Genomic DNA, 14,616 nt, shown 5'->3' on the forward strand with positions numbered 1-14,616 from the left:
ATCTGGGCACAGGACCCAAGGACTTTTGATCTAGATTTTTTTTGACTAGATCTCTAGGATAATAGTTCATTCTCCACTTTCATGCCCATTTCCATTTTATACCCTTATAGGGTATAAAAGTGATTTATATATATATATATAAATTTAACTGCCCCCTCCCCCAAAAAACAAGAACCAGACAAAACAAAATCTCTGCTAGCTTTGTCTTTTGGACGTTGAAGCTGGGCTCTACCCTTTCCTCTGGTCTGCGGAGGGAGAGCCAGCTGAGAGAGGCAGCAGGCGAGGCTCCCCACTGCCGCTGCCCCAGCTGAGCGCCTGTGGCCATCCTGAGCTCTCAGCTGCCTCTGCAGGCAGCAAGTGGCTGACATCCCAGGGAGAAGAGACCGTGGTCTGCTGCAGGTTGGGGCCGTTTCCCTTAGTTCCAGCCGGGCCGAGAGGGGAACGTACCCATTTGCATTTAACTTTAGGGAAGTGACGTGTTAGGGAGGGAGGTCATGTGTACGTGCATCTTCCCACTTACTCTGAACGCAGGGCACCCCAAACGGACATACGCTCACTGCTCTGGTTGGACCTGGGAAAACCCAAAACTGCCGAATCCGAGGTGAGGGAACGGGCATCCTGCATGTGACCAGTTCCACAGCGTAAACACACACACACACACCAGTACATACGCTGACATACGTACAGTACAAATGCTGTGCACAGCTGTTTTCTAGTATAATTTACAAAATATAGAATTTGGTATATTTGTTAGATCTCCAAGGATTTCAATAATACAAAATAAAAAATACAAAAAGACAAATCGGGGTCCCTGCCCTCCCACCCCAGCGGCATCTTCGTTTGCTTGCGGGTCTCTTACACGCATACAACTAGCATAGTCTAAAGAAGGGCACAGAAAGTTGTTTTATTTAATAAATATTTTTTTCTCAGAACCACCCCTCCTTGCCTCGAGTCCTCTCGCCTCCCCCTCGCACTTCGTTCCGTTCCCCTCGACGAGGCGTCGTCTACGTGTGCGGGTGCAGAGGAGGACTGCGAGAAGGCCGCAGCCCCTCCACAGCCAGCACTCCCGCCAGAAGCCCCTCCGTGGGGCAGGGGCCGTGGCCTCTGGCGGAAGCTGAATGCTCACACAGGAGCATTCACGCCTGGCTACCACACGCCGCCAGAGCTCCAGCAGCTCCTTTCTACCCGTGCAGTAGCAGCACCCGTTAGAAAACTCGAGACTCAGATCACGCCTGGCGGAGTCTTCCACGGAGGAAACATCTTTTGGTCAGCTTGGTGCTCGCAGGACGCTGGCACCCCAGGGCCTGGGGCCTGCCCACAAAGGCAGAAGCTGCTTCTGGAGTCAAAGTGGAAAATCTCACCGGCGCGGCCACACGGGCTAGAGCGCAGGCTTCCCACCTGCCCACCGGCACACAAAGAAGCCATTTCCGTTTCTCAGGAGGCCAGGCGGCCTGGCATCACCAGTTGGCAGCTGCTAACTGAGCGGGGGCCCACCGTTGAGGAAGTAGGTCATCATCTCGCCTTTGCCCTTGACCTTGACCACACCCCTGCACTCCAGCTGGTACGTGTTGGCAGCCAACACCTGGTACATGTCCGTGGTGACCTGAGGAGGCAATGGAGAGGTTCAGATCCCTGAACTGCCTGTCGTCGTCCACAATGACAGGTGCACCCTGTAGCAATCTCACGCTGCTGCCATCGATCCTGAGCATGTGACCAGCGTGCTCACCCAAGTCTCACTCCACGGCAGCTAGATTAAATGGGATAAGCAGTGGCCCTCAACGCAGAGGGAAGTCCTATTATCTCAGGCTCACAAAACCTGAGTCCCTTCCCTAGGGTTTCACAGCTAACCAATGGCAGAGCCCGCATCCAGGTCTGTGTCCTACTGCCCATCTGCTTCAGCTTTTGGAACAAAGAGGGGGACTGAGCAGTGGCCTCGGTAATCACCGCACTACTGCTGGGGTGAAGGAGAAAGCAGCTATACAAGCGCGAATCTCACGAGGGGAGCTCCTTGAGCACATCCCACAGTACCGCTGAGGCTCCTGGCCCTTCCTGGCTGTCAGGCGGGGGGAGAAGGCCCGGGAATCTCTGGGTGGGCTACTGGAAGGTGACCCTGCTGCGGTACCATGCATATTCCAAGAATGGGAAAGCCCTCTGCAAAGCTGAGGTGGAGGCCACTGTGTGGTTGCACAGAGTCCTTCACTTGGCTGTGGGTGGGGTCAGAAGCTCTGCAAACGCACGTGCCTCTCTCCCCATCTCCCGTCTTGTCCCTTCTCCCCTTGGCACAGGGATGCAGGTGGGAGAAAGCAGTTTGCTCAGGTCACTCCAACAGCACCTACGTGCCAGCCAGGCGGGGCTGATCTGGCCAGAGCTATGCTTGGGCCGACTCTTTGTTCATAGGTCCCACGGGAGAGGGAATCTAAGGGACATTTGAGCAGCGTCAGTGTGAGCAAAGAAAGGGGCATGCAAGAGAGCACAGTTCAAAAGTGGGGACACTGAGGCCAGGGAAGCTAAGTGACCTGCCCACAGCCTTGTGGGGCACTGGGGGCTGGAGGGGTACAGGAAGGGAGCCCAGTCCAGGGCCTCACTCTTGTCAGACTGGAGCAGAGGGAATCAAGGAAGGCCTGGGACTCAAGTGCCAGCTTGCAAAGGATAGAGAAGAGAAATCTCTGGGCCTCTGGCCAGGCCCCTTGGCTGTTGGTGGCACCATCCCAGGGACCAGTGGCCTTGCCTGGTTCCCCTGAAATAGGCCCTGAGTGCCGTGGGCTCCATGTGGCAGGACCTTGCCCCCCCCCCCATAATCTTTGTGTCCTGCTGCGTTAGCCGGGACCCCTCAATTCCTTCTGCGGCCAGTAGAGGGCTCTGCGCGGGCTGGAGCTCTGTCCAAGGTGCTGAGGGCTGGAAACACACTTGGGGTTCCAGGGACCAGCGGGCGGCCTGCCCCCAAGACCATGCGGCACAGCCTCAGGCCCGCCAGGTGGGCCCCAGCCCTCACCTGGATGCGGTCCGGCACGCCGGTGCTGTCCATGCGGCTGGCCACATTCACCGTATTGCCCCAGATGTCGTACTGAGGCTTGCGAGCCCCGATCACCCCGGCCACCACGGGGCCGATGTTGAGCCCTGCAGGGGACAGAAGTCGGCACGTTCTCTTCGGGGCTCAGACCAGCGCTCGCCCTCACTCTCATCCCTCCCGCGATGCCCAGCGGGTTCCTCTTGGCCTGAAGACAGCCAGGGGCCTCTAAGGGCTGACGTCAGGCTTGGCCCCGCAGCTCCCGCCCCGCCAAGCCAGACCACAGAGGCCTGTTCACGCAGCACCGCTCCTGTACGCGTGCCACCCAGGTGGTCGCTGCCAGTCCATCAGCAGGACCACCCTCTTCGAGCACCCGGGGACTTGCCACATCATCCGGTTGCCTTTCCATAATCCTCCTTCTCAGGGGCATTTCAGTTTTCACTGCCAGTTCAGGCTCCGCGTACCAGAGCCCCCCTTCTCTTCCTCCTCACCTCTGCTGCTTTCAGGGGCACTACCATGGTGGCTCCTCCTAACCCACGGTCTCTTCCGTGTGTCCAAGTGGGGCCTCCCCCGGGCGTCTGAGCTAGGGCGGGCCGGGATGTCGCCAGGGCCCAGCTCCAGAAGCAAGGCTGCTGCCCTCCACGTGGGCTCCCTGTCTCACTCCTGGCAATTTGCTCTAATCTCCCCCGACGTCCTCCCAGTCTTACCCACACCAACCCCGATCACCCTGCCACCCAGCATCCACTGTGCTGGTTCCCCCACCTCAAGCGTCCTCCCTCCTCCCCAGGCAAGAACCTTCCCCAGCACACCTGGCTTAGCTGACGTGGTCTAGACAGTTCCTGCCACGTCTCCAAGCCCCTGGGCACTCCTCCCTCTCTCGCCCCAGAAACTCTCACCCGGGGCTGCATCAAGCCTCACCGTTGCATGAGAGGGAGGACTACAAACATAGACCCTTCCCTCCACAGCCCTCCTCCTCGGTCCTGCCAGGCCACATGCGGCTTTTTACCCCACCCTGCTGACCCCAGGCTGGACTGGCCGGAAGCCAAGCTCACCGATCTTCATCTGGAAGTTGTTGAAGGAGTGCTCATTGATGTACTTCATTTGGTCCATGAGCTTCATGGCAAAGTCAGCCAGGGCTTGATGTGGGTCTTGCCCACCTTGTCGTATGTAGAGTCATTGAGGCCTGAGGCGGCCATGTAGGTGCTTGCCAATGGTCTTGATCTTCTCCAGCTGCCTGAACCGATCCTCGCTGATGATCTGGATGGAAGGAGGCCAAACCTGGGTCACCGCCAAGGCTGGGGCACTGAGGTCTGCAGGGAAGGGCAGCAGCATGGCCCCTCATACCCCCTCGGTTCACACAGGGGGCCCGTCTCCATGCCAACGTGTGAGCCTGACAAAGCAGACCTCCCAGGGACACGTCCTCATCTTTGTCCAGAGAGACACCCTTCTTCTACCTCCAGGCCCAGCCAGAAGCCTGCCCAGACCCACTTCAGCCAAGGTGAGTTACCTGCTGCCCCAGGAGCCGCAGGGGCTGTTTCCACACAGCCTGGCCCCAGCCCCATCCTCCTCCCCAGGACCTACAATCCCGCTGGGGTTGATCCCCTCATGCTCATCACTCGGTGAGCTCCCAGGGTCAAAATGCCCTCCTGGGCACAGCAGACCCGGTGCCGGGCACACACCGGGTACTTGCTGAGGGTGCTTGTTTGTGTTTCTGCCCTTGCTGTCAAGGACTTTGCATCATTGTCCTTCTTCCTCCCTTGGCCTTGGAGGTCCTCCTTCCTTGGACTCTTTCGAAAGCCAGGCCCCGACCTGGCGCATGCCCAGCCCCAGGTGGCAAGAGAGAAACAGCAGCGAATGGGGAGGACTGGCGGGATAGCCGGCCAGGGTCTCAGAAGCCCCCTCTGTCACCTACCGGCCGCGACCTTGGCCGAGCCACGTCTGTGGACCTGTTTCGTCCTTTGTAGGAGGCCAGGGCCCTGTCCTCGGGTGCCCTGGCGTCCCTCCCGCCCCAGGGACCCACGCGCCCCCCACTCCCCAGCCGCACCTCATCAAAGTCAGCGATGATCTCATTGAGCAGCCGCAGGCACTCGACACCCTCATTGTTGGCCTCAAGCTCCACGTAGAACTCGGAGAAGTTGGCGATGGAGGCGAACATGACAGCCACGCACTCGCACGACTGGTAGTAGAGCTCGTCGTTGCGTCGCTCGCGGGCCAGGAAGTGGGCAGCCACGTCCTTGGGCAGGATGTTGTGCAGCAGCCGCCGGTTGTAGGCCTGCAGCTCCTCCATCTCCTCCTTCTCCTCCGTGGCCTAGGACACGGCACCGGTCGGAGGGAGGGGTGTACAGGCCGCCGCCCCGGGCCCCCCCACTCCTCCCCACCTCCCACTCTCTGCGAGGAGCAGTGACAGCAGGAAAGCGACAGGCGTGTTCGCACCCACTGGGCCTGGCCGCCCCCTCAGAACACGACACGCGGGAGGGTGCTGGACTCAGGGCCTGGAGGAGAGGCCGAGCGCAGCCTGTCTGCGCAGAGCTAGGCCGACACGGTGGCTCCGGGGCTGGTCCCAGACCGCACCGCCAGTGGCCCTCTGGCGACCAAGCGCTCCCCGGCTGTCCCTCTTCCTATCAGGGAGCGCCGTTTGAGGAGGGTCCCTCCTGCAGACTGACCCAAAGCCCTGCCGCTCCCCCTGGTTCCCCCAAGGGCGGGCATGCCCCAGGGCCAGGAGGTGCAGATGCCCCAAAGGGCCACCTGGGGCGGGATGGGGACGTCACCACTGATTTTTGTTCTCCCCCACTTTCTTGGGTCTGGGAAATCAGGGTTTGTGGTCACTCACCCTCCAGGTTAAAGGGACAGTGCAGAGCTCTGGAATCAAGTGGCCAAGAGTGGCTCAGGCTGAAGCGCGGAGGTGCAGGAGCCACCTGACCAGAGTTCATGGGACACAGGAGGTACAGAGGGCAGTCTGCTGGCTTCCTCCCCCTGAGGGCAAGCCAAGTGGCCCCTTTAACGGAGAGTGACCATGTTGGCAAACAGGCGGGTAAGGACCACTGTGGGGCCGCTGCAAAGGTCTCGCCAGCCCTCTTGGACCCGCCCTAACTCAACGTGGAGGCCTGTCTGTCCGGCTGCAACAGGACCTCCACCAGGGCCGGGGCTACTTCCCGGCTCTCCCGGTGGGTGGCAGCTGCTTTAGGGAAACTGCCAGTACCCCTGCCCGAGGCCACGGGACCTGGGTCTAGCAGGAACAAAAGTCAGGGACCCCAAGGCTCAGAGGCCCAGCCTAGCCTTGCACCCGAGCTGACGGCACCACAGTCCATCGCTCCTACGGTCACTGGAAACATGGCTTCGAGAATGGGGGTCGCGCCTATGGAAGTTCCTGGGCCCTGGGACGCCAGGTGGGCCCAGCAGGCATGTGCTATCTTCCAACCCACATGACCTCTGCTTCCGGGAGGCTCCCTCGGGCCACCCCCTCTTCATCACCTGGGGCCACCGCCCCGAGCTCTGAGATGGGTGTGCAGGAGGGAACAGGCTGAGTGGGAATCCCCCACTGGAGGGCTGCTCCCTGGACGAGCCCCGGCTGGTCCATCTGCCCCTGGAGATGCACGGGCTGCCCACGGTCCTGCTGCCTGCTGAGACCACAGCCCGGGACCCAGGAGCCCGCCAGCTCCTCTGATCAGCCCAGCAGGTGGCCGTGGAGGCTGGGGTTGGACAGTGGGAGCAGGGCTACTGCTGGGAACACAGGCGAAGACCTGCCCAGAACTCTGAGCACGCTGCCCTGAGACATGATGCTGGGCCGCTCCCCACGCAGCCAGCTGCTTCTAGGACTGGGCTCAGGCCGGGCAGGAGGGCCCAGGGGTCCAAAGCCCCCTGCTGATCCTAATGAGGTCACTGCCCTGGGGGACGGACAAGAGTCGGCTCTCGCGACAGCGGAGACCCAGCGGTCTGGCCAGGAGCAGGCCCGATCCTTCGTGCAGGTGCTTCAGGGAAGCTAAGGACCTCAGGCCCCCCGCCTCCCTGTCGGTAAGTCACGCACCCACTACGACCAGCGACCCACACTGGCTGCTGGGTTGACTGGGGTGGGGTGGGGGGCAGCGGATTATCACTCACCCATCCCAAGGGCCTGTGTTCAGGTTTTTGCTTACTGATACATATTTGATGTTGTTCCCCCTCCCAAAAGCCCTGGAGGACGGGACAGGGAGGGACAGGTAAGCATCACAAGCCCGCGGCTGGGGCTCAGGGGAGAGAGACCGACGCACCTGGCAGGTAGGGATGTGCTCACCCTTCCTACCTGTGTGCAGGGGCCTCTGTTGCCTGGGCACCGGGTGGGGGTGGTGAGGGAGCCCCCGGCTGTTCTGCTCAGCCCCGGCCGGCAGCCTCTCACTGACCCTGTGCATTCAGGGGCTGGACAGAGACCTGGCGTGGGGGGGACAGGTCCCCAAGACAGGCTGAGTGGCAGCCTCAGCCTTCCCTTGCTTCTGCCCGTTTCTCGAGGTCTCTGCAACACAACTTAGCTGCCCATCAGCAACCGTCTTGGGGGCCGGGGACTCCCTGGGGCTTCCGTGGGAGGTGGGGGGGTGTGCGGAGGGTGTGTGCACACGCGCATGGAGAAGTGGGGGGACGTCAGCCCCGGGTCCCGCGGAGCCTGGTCAGCCCTTAGGAGAGAGCTGGAGCCGCGGGGGAGCCTCCCCAAAGGAGAGGGCGTGAGAGAGCCAAGAGGAGGCAGGGAGGCAGCAATGGGAGCTCAGGAGGTGGGCCTCTCGCACGCCGCCCCCCCCCCCCCCGGCATTCCGGCGCACAGAGCTTCGTCGAGCCCCCGTGGGGGACCGCAGTGGGCAGCGGGGCTGCTGGATGCCCCCACCCGTAACCGAACTCGGGGCCTCCCGCGCCAGCCTGAAGACTTAATAATCTCAGCGTTAGCAGGCAGCTGAGGATGGAGGCGGCCCGCGTGGGTTGCGGGTGAGCTGGAGGCCGAGGCTGCCCCCGGGGAGACGGCCTGCTCGCCGTGCGTGCCCTCGGGCACCCTCTGGACCTTCTGAGCCCCCGGTAGGTAACAAGCACCCCACTGCCCCGGCCACCTCTCCCCAGGGCCGGGCGAGCCACCGTCTGGGTTTCCATCCTCCCCTGGAAGATTCACGCCGAGTTGTGGCCCCATAAGCCCCGCTCAGAGGCCTGCTGGGCCAGCTCCTGCACTGCAGCCTCGTGACACGGTGACATGGGCAGTGCGCACCCCGCCCTCCTCCCCTCCTGCCCCCCGCCCCGGCTCTGGATGTGCCCACTAACGCCTGGCCAGTGTCTGTGACTTCACAGCGGGTCCCTGGGGCCCATCAAAGTCCCAGCACTGTCAGGGGGGGTTGGACTGGAATAAGCTCTGGGGTTTTGCCTCTTGGCTCCAGGGAGCAGGGAGCGGACCTGCTGGGACACGGGGCGCCGGCTGGTGGGGATGAGGCCTGAGCGGGACACCCCAGCAGTGCATTAGTAAGGCCCAGCCCGCCCAGGGGGTGAACGTGCTCACGTGCTCACGCCTCCCCAGCCCCGCCCCGGGCCGCCCACCTGCAGTTTCCAGAGGAAGTCCAGGCGGGCGGTGGACTCCACTTGCTGGGCATGCAGGTACAGGGCCAGCACGAAGACGGAGATGATGATGGGCGTCACCACCTTCAGCGCCACCTTGGTCGCGTGCTCAGGGCTGCAGGGGGCGGCAGATGCCCTGGCACTGCAGGCAGGTCCCAGCGCCCTGGGCCTTTCTCTTCCTCCCGCTACGCCCCCTCTCCTCAGCCTCCTGCTCATTCTGCCCGAGGCAGTGCCTCTCCCGGGAAGCCTTCCCGGCCCGCAGCCCGTCGCAGCGCCCGCTCGCACCCGGTGCCCTCCTCTCCCCGTGTCACTGGGAACCTTCCCTCTGGTCTCATAGGGGGATCGGTGAGGCCCTTGTAAAAGGCTGTGTCCATCCCAGGTCTCTCCCAGTAGACATGACGGGGGCCCTGTGCCCAGCAGGGAGCTTACTCCAGGTGCTCTCTCCCCCTCCCTCTGCTCCTCCCCTCACCCCCCTACCAGTTCTCTCTAAGCAGCAATAAAAGGCCGCTGTCCCAAACCCTGCTCCCAGTCCCCAGGAAAGAGCCTGGACCTTGAGGGCTGCACAGCCTCGCTGCCCGGCAGCAGCCCAGCGCCGAGCTTACCCTGCGAAGCCCCCAGGCCTCGCCCGGCTCCTTCTCCCAGAGGGAGGGCGGCTGGGTGAGGGGGTCCCCGCCTCCCCTTCTCCTGTGCCCCAGCGCCCACCTGCTCCCGGGGAGAGCCTGAGGCCAGACGCTTTCAGATGACGCCCGTACAACGGCCCGCGGGCCCTGCAGGCCCAGCTGCTGAGCCTGCAGGGCATTGTGCAGCAGTGGGGACCACCCAGGGGGAGAAGGGCCTCCACCAGTTAGACCCCTTGGGACCCTTGGGGTGTTTTGCCCCCTGCCCCCCCCCGCCCCCCAGGCTGCTGGCCGCCAAGGCCCAGAGTGCTGATTCGGACAACTCGGGGGCACGCACTCACCACTGCGAGGTCCCGTTGTTGTTGTTGAAGTCTCTGTGGACAGGAACGGGGAGGGCTGTTTGGGGCTGCCCTCTGCATGCGCCCCCACCCGCCCAGCTCTGCTGCCCCCACTCCTGGACCCCTGCAGCACCCCCAGCACCCCTTGGGATCCACCAATACCTTCAGGACGGGAGGCTTGCAGAAAGACCAGCCCCCCGCCCCCGGCCACCAAGACTGCAAATCAGGGCAAGGGGGTCCCCCTTCCCTGAGACCCGGGGGCCCCCCAGCACCCCTGCCCCGGGGCAGAAGCCAGCCCGCCTCCTGCCCTAGCACCGTGCTGCCTCCGGAGGCAGCGAGACACGACCCCCGTGCTGCCCAGTGCGGTGGCCGCAGCCACGTGTGGCTCCTGAGCCTTCGCACGTGACTGGTGCAAGTTAAAACGTCCCGTGGTGTCTAACAGATACCAGGTTTTGAAGTAATCAGTGTGGGGGAAAAATGTAATGTGTTTCATTAATGATTTTATATTGACTGCAAATTAATATTGTGAATGTGTTGGTTAAACAAAAATATTAAAAATGCATGTTTTGCCTTTCTAATATAGCCACTAGAAAATTTTTGAATTACACGCGTGCCTCGCATTATGTATCTCCTGAGCAGCGCCCCAGAGCCAGCCAGGGCCTCCCAAACGAGAAATGACCTGGGGGGGTGGGTGGATAGGCTGGCAGTGGGGGGAAGGAGCCCCTCCCGGTCCTCCCGGTCCTCCCGGCACAGCAGCCTGCACAGCCCCTGGGGCCACGGCCTCCCCGCTGTCTGCCCACAGCCCCCCTGGGCCACCAGGAAGGGCGCCCTTGAATCCTAGATCCTTCCCTACACCCTCCTTTGCTCAGGTGACACCCTCTTCACCAGAAAGTGGCGTTTCTGACCCTGGAGTGATCGCCTGTCTCATCCATGACTGTACCGCGCTCTCTGGCTCGGCGCTTGGAACACGCAGGCCCTCAGTGAATGCTTTTGGATGAATGGATACAAGGATGAATGGATCTCTTCCTATAACTTGGAGAAAGCACAGTTTGCTGCATTTTTCTCAAAGGACACAGACCTGTCACTCGCATTTTTTGCACTTCCTGATTGTGTGTGTGTGTGTGTGTGTGCGCACGCGCATAGCGGGGTGACGGGAAGAGAAGGGTACTGACACTCGGCTCCTTACAAACGTTTTACTACTATGGACATTATTCCTGTTTTACTGGGAGTTAGATAACCTGGGGTACAGCCCCAAGCCTGCTACCTGGAAGTGGGACCCAGTGGCTCACCCTCATAACCAGGAACCTCTGAGCAGTGCACAGACTACCCAACCGTCCGTGGCAGCCCTGCCTACTTTGCTGGGCTGCTAAGAGGATGAAAAGGGACAATGTATGTCCCAGAAACCACAAACGTTTTTTTTCCTACTCCACAGACCTTGCTATCCAGCTCTGTTGAATCTTGACTCCTCTCTGGGCCTAAGGTGCCACAGACAGATGGAGCTAAATGAAAACACCTCATCAGAGGCTGCCCTGAACAAATGAGGAACAATTCACTGAGGCCTGAGGGCAGGAAGGACAGCAGGACCGAGTCACCCTGAGGCCAGCCCCCCGGCCCCGTACTGGAGAAGGGACGGCGGAGAAGGCCACACTGCAGTGCTTTGCCAGGGCGGTCAGCTGGGGAGCCACAGAGCAGCCCCCTCGCAAGCCCCCTGCGGCCCACGCTCCCAGCCACCCACTGCCCTGGCCTCCCTGCAGGGCTCCACACCCGGTGGGGGAACCGAGGCGGGGGGGGGGGGGCACCTACATGGCGTTGGCGGTGACCAGCAGGTCAGCGTTGTCAAACAGTGTGACCCGGGGCACCTCGACGACGAGCACGTATATGAGCTCAATGGCCAGCATGAGCACCAGCTTCCCGATGCAGCTGATCTGCAGGAACACGGAGCAGGCCAGCAGGCTGAGCAGCACGCTGTAGGTGAAGTACTGCGGACAGAGGGCAGCGGCCTTCAGCGCCCCGGCCTGGCCTCCCCAAACCCTGGCCTCCCCGAGCCCCAGCCTCCCCGAGCCCTAGCCCTGGCCCCGGCCTCAGCCCCAGCCTCCCCCGGCCCTGGCCTCCCCCAGCCCCAGCTCCAGCCTCCCTGGCCTCCCCGAGCCCCAGTCTCCCCGAGTCCCGGCCTCCCTCAGCCCCAACCTCAGCCTCCCCCAGCCTCCTCTAGCTCCAGCCTCCTGAGCCCCAGCTCCAGCCTCAGCCTCCCCAAGCCCCAGCCCCAGCCTCCCCCAGCCCCAGCCTCCCCCAGCCCCAGCCTCAGCCTCCCCCAGCTCCAGCTCCAGCCTCCCCCAGCTCTAGCCTCCCCCAGCCCCAACCTCAGCCTCCCCGAGCCCTAGCTCCAGCCTCCCCCAGCTCCAGCCTCCCCAAATCCTGGCATCCCCCAGCTCTAGCCTCCCCCAGCTCCAGCCTCCCCGAGCCCCAGCCGAGCCGCAGGTGAGGCCTGGTCTGAGGATACTCCTGCTCACGCAGACTTGGGATGTGACGTGAAGATGCCTGGGCAGCTACGGGGGAGGGGGATGCGGCTCCGGGCCGGAGCTCGCAGGCGCGGGCAGGAGAGCCCGATGGTTAGAGCAGGGCTCCAGGCCAGGAAGGCTTGAGGTTCACCCTGATTTATTACGGACTGTCTGTGCGACTTGGGCCGTTGGGCCAACCTAAGCCTCCGCGTCCCCATCCGCAGAACCCCCGGGCCCCGGGCTCTGCTACGGTGGGGTGCAGCCACGGCACGGCTGGCGCCACAAGAGCTCTGGGGACAGAGGCGCCCCAGCCCCTGACCTGCAACCTTAAATCCAAAGCTCTGAAACCTGACGGTGTTTCACGGCTGCTGCGGTGGCAAGGCCTCAACTGCCCTTATTCGGTGGCAAACCTGCCCCAGCTGCCATCCTGCCGCTTATCGTCTTTAACCTGCCTCTTGAGACTCCGCGTGCACTTTGCTGCCCGAACGTTACCAGGTGCAGCCCGGACTAGGCCGTGGGTGTGAAACACCCTCTGAACGCTGAGAAACTCGGCAGTTCACAACGTACCCGACCTGGAAGGCTCGGACGGGGGATTGGGGCCCTACACGACTTGCCCGGGGAAGTCCCTGCTGGTCGCCAAGCCTCAATCTCAGCCTCAGACAACAGGGGGGCCTTTCGGCTCCGCCCGACGCCAAGCCCGGGCGTGTCAGCAGCAGTTTGGCTCCTCCTTTCACATCTAGCAGCCTCACTCCGAGTCGGCACCGGGCCTCCCCGTTGGCTTCCTCTGCCTCGGGCTGGAGGCCAAACGGCGCCGGAGGATGCTCCCAGGTTGGACCCTCGGGCGCCCTAGACGTGCAGGAGCCCAGCGAGGGACCGCACGGGGCCCCGGGAATGGGGGGCAGCCTCCCGCCGCCCGGCGGACAGGGGCAGAGGACGTGGGCAGCGCCACGCAGCTCCTGCAGCCCCAGGGTCCCAGCCCGCCCAGGGGCTCAGCCACACGGGGGCGGCCCAGGCTTACAGCTGCTGTCCCCAAGGGCCCTGGCATCTGGGCGCTCCCAGGGCTCCGCAGCGGCACCCAAGCCGGTGGGACCGCGGCGGGGGGATGCCCCTCCCAAGCCAGACCCAGCAGCCACTGCCAGCGCCCCCCATCCCCCTGCTTCTTCCTGAAGCCGCCCCCATCCCCCTGCTTCTTCCTGAAGCCGCCCCCAAGGGGCGAGTCCGGGAGCAAACAGCAAACCGGCTCCTGCAGCCTCCGGCTCTGTGCGAGGGACAGGCACGAGCGGCCGGGAAGGCTCGTCCCCGACGTGGGCAGAGGCCCCCAAGACACGTCTCCCTTGCCCCTCCTACGGGGCCAAGGATCGGGCTCCCTCCCGGGGGTTCGGGGAGCCAGGCCAGCACCATGACGCCCCGGGGGCCTCACTGTGGTTCTGGACCTTTCCGGGAGTCCTGGGAGCTGGGTGAAGGTTGGGGCCACCTCCCCGGGAAAGAGCAACAGCAGCCATCATCTCGCAGGTTCTGTGTGAGCCCCACGGGCAGCTGGGGGGGGGGGGCATACAGGGCATGGGGGTGTGGGGGGCAGCTGGGACATGGGGGGTAGGGGGCAGCTTGAGCGGGGGGTTGGGGGCCAGCTGGGGGTGGGGGGCAGATGGGGTGGGGGTTTGGGGGGCAGCTGGGGCGTGGGGGCTGGGGGGCAGCTGGGGCATGGGGGTGGGAGACAGCTGAGGGGTGGGGGGCAGCTGGGGCGTGGGGGGCAGCCGCACACGGAGCGGACACCTAGACTGGAGGCCCGGCCCGTGCTCTGCTCACTGGAAAAGCGCTCCCCGAGGAGGAGGTGGATGAAGCACCCCACAAACCATAGGCACTCAATGCATGCCGCTCCCTGAGGGTTCTCGGCCCCAGTTTTTAACCCCAATAACCCATGGGTCCGACGAAAACGTTCCAGCCAATGATGAGGGTGACGGCAGGCCTGGCCCCCATCCCCCCGGCCCACCTCTGCCTCGGAGGCAGACCTGTGCCCTCTTTAAGACCAGATCCCGGCCCCAGACGGCCCAGGGGAAAGCCCTGGTGTGTGCCTCTTACTCACTGCAGGACCTTGGGGGGCTCCCCACCCCGTGCCTCACTTTCCCCATATGGAAAGGCCTCCACCCGCCGGCGCTGCAGGGCCGCTGTGCCATTGGGCGCCGGCACCCGGCCTGGGGACCGTCCACGCGGCCGGCAGGGTGGCTCCTCCGTGGAGAAGGCGCCCGGCCCGCGGAGCGAGAGTCCGGGGGCGGGTGGGGGGTCCCCGCGTGCCCCCCGCGCCCAGTACCTCGGGGAAGTTGCAGCTGGGCCAGGGGCTGCCGCAGAAGCCCTGCTCGTCGCCCAGGCTGAGGTTGGCCGCCGACGCCGCCACGTGGCACGCGTTGACCCGGCTGGTGCTGATGTTGTGCTCGTCCGCCAGGCAGCCCAACAGGTCCTCGGAGTTACACATGAACTGGGGGCGGGAGGGGGGCTCAGCGTGGGGCCCGGCCCGGGGGGGGGTGCAGCCTGACACTGCGGGGGCGCCCAGCAGCTGGCCCTGCCCTGGGGGCTTCTCGAGTGTTCCGGGGCCCCCCAGC

The 14,616-nt window shown here is 63.6% G+C and overlaps 1 protein-coding gene across 1 annotated transcript in view; it reads right to left on the reverse strand.

Moving 5' to 3' along the window:
• Nucleotides 1–1,396: 1,396 nt before the first annotated feature.
• Nucleotides 1,397–14,616, reverse strand: part of LOC119877836 (adenylate cyclase type 5-like) — a 144,671-nt gene continuing 131,451 nt past the window's right edge. The window contains 10 exon segments of the mRNA XM_038583046.1: nt 1,397–1,603; nt 2,993–3,117; nt 4,060–4,143; nt 4,146–4,212; nt 4,214–4,264; nt 5,052–5,315; nt 8,549–8,681; nt 9,525–9,557; nt 11,325–11,500; nt 14,328–14,492. Of these exon segments, the coding sequence (XP_038438974.1) occupies nt 1,475–1,603; nt 2,993–3,117; nt 4,060–4,143; nt 4,146–4,212; nt 4,214–4,264; nt 5,052–5,315; nt 8,549–8,681; nt 9,525–9,557; nt 11,325–11,500; nt 14,328–14,492 (1,227 nt within the window). The 3' untranslated portion in view covers nt 1,397–1,474.

This window comes from Canis lupus, chromosome 33 (assembly GCF_011100685.1).
Source record: "Canis lupus familiaris isolate Mischka breed German Shepherd chromosome 33, alternate assembly UU_Cfam_GSD_1.0, whole genome shotgun sequence".
Taxonomy (NCBI): domain Eukaryota; kingdom Metazoa; phylum Chordata; class Mammalia; order Carnivora; family Canidae; genus Canis; species Canis lupus.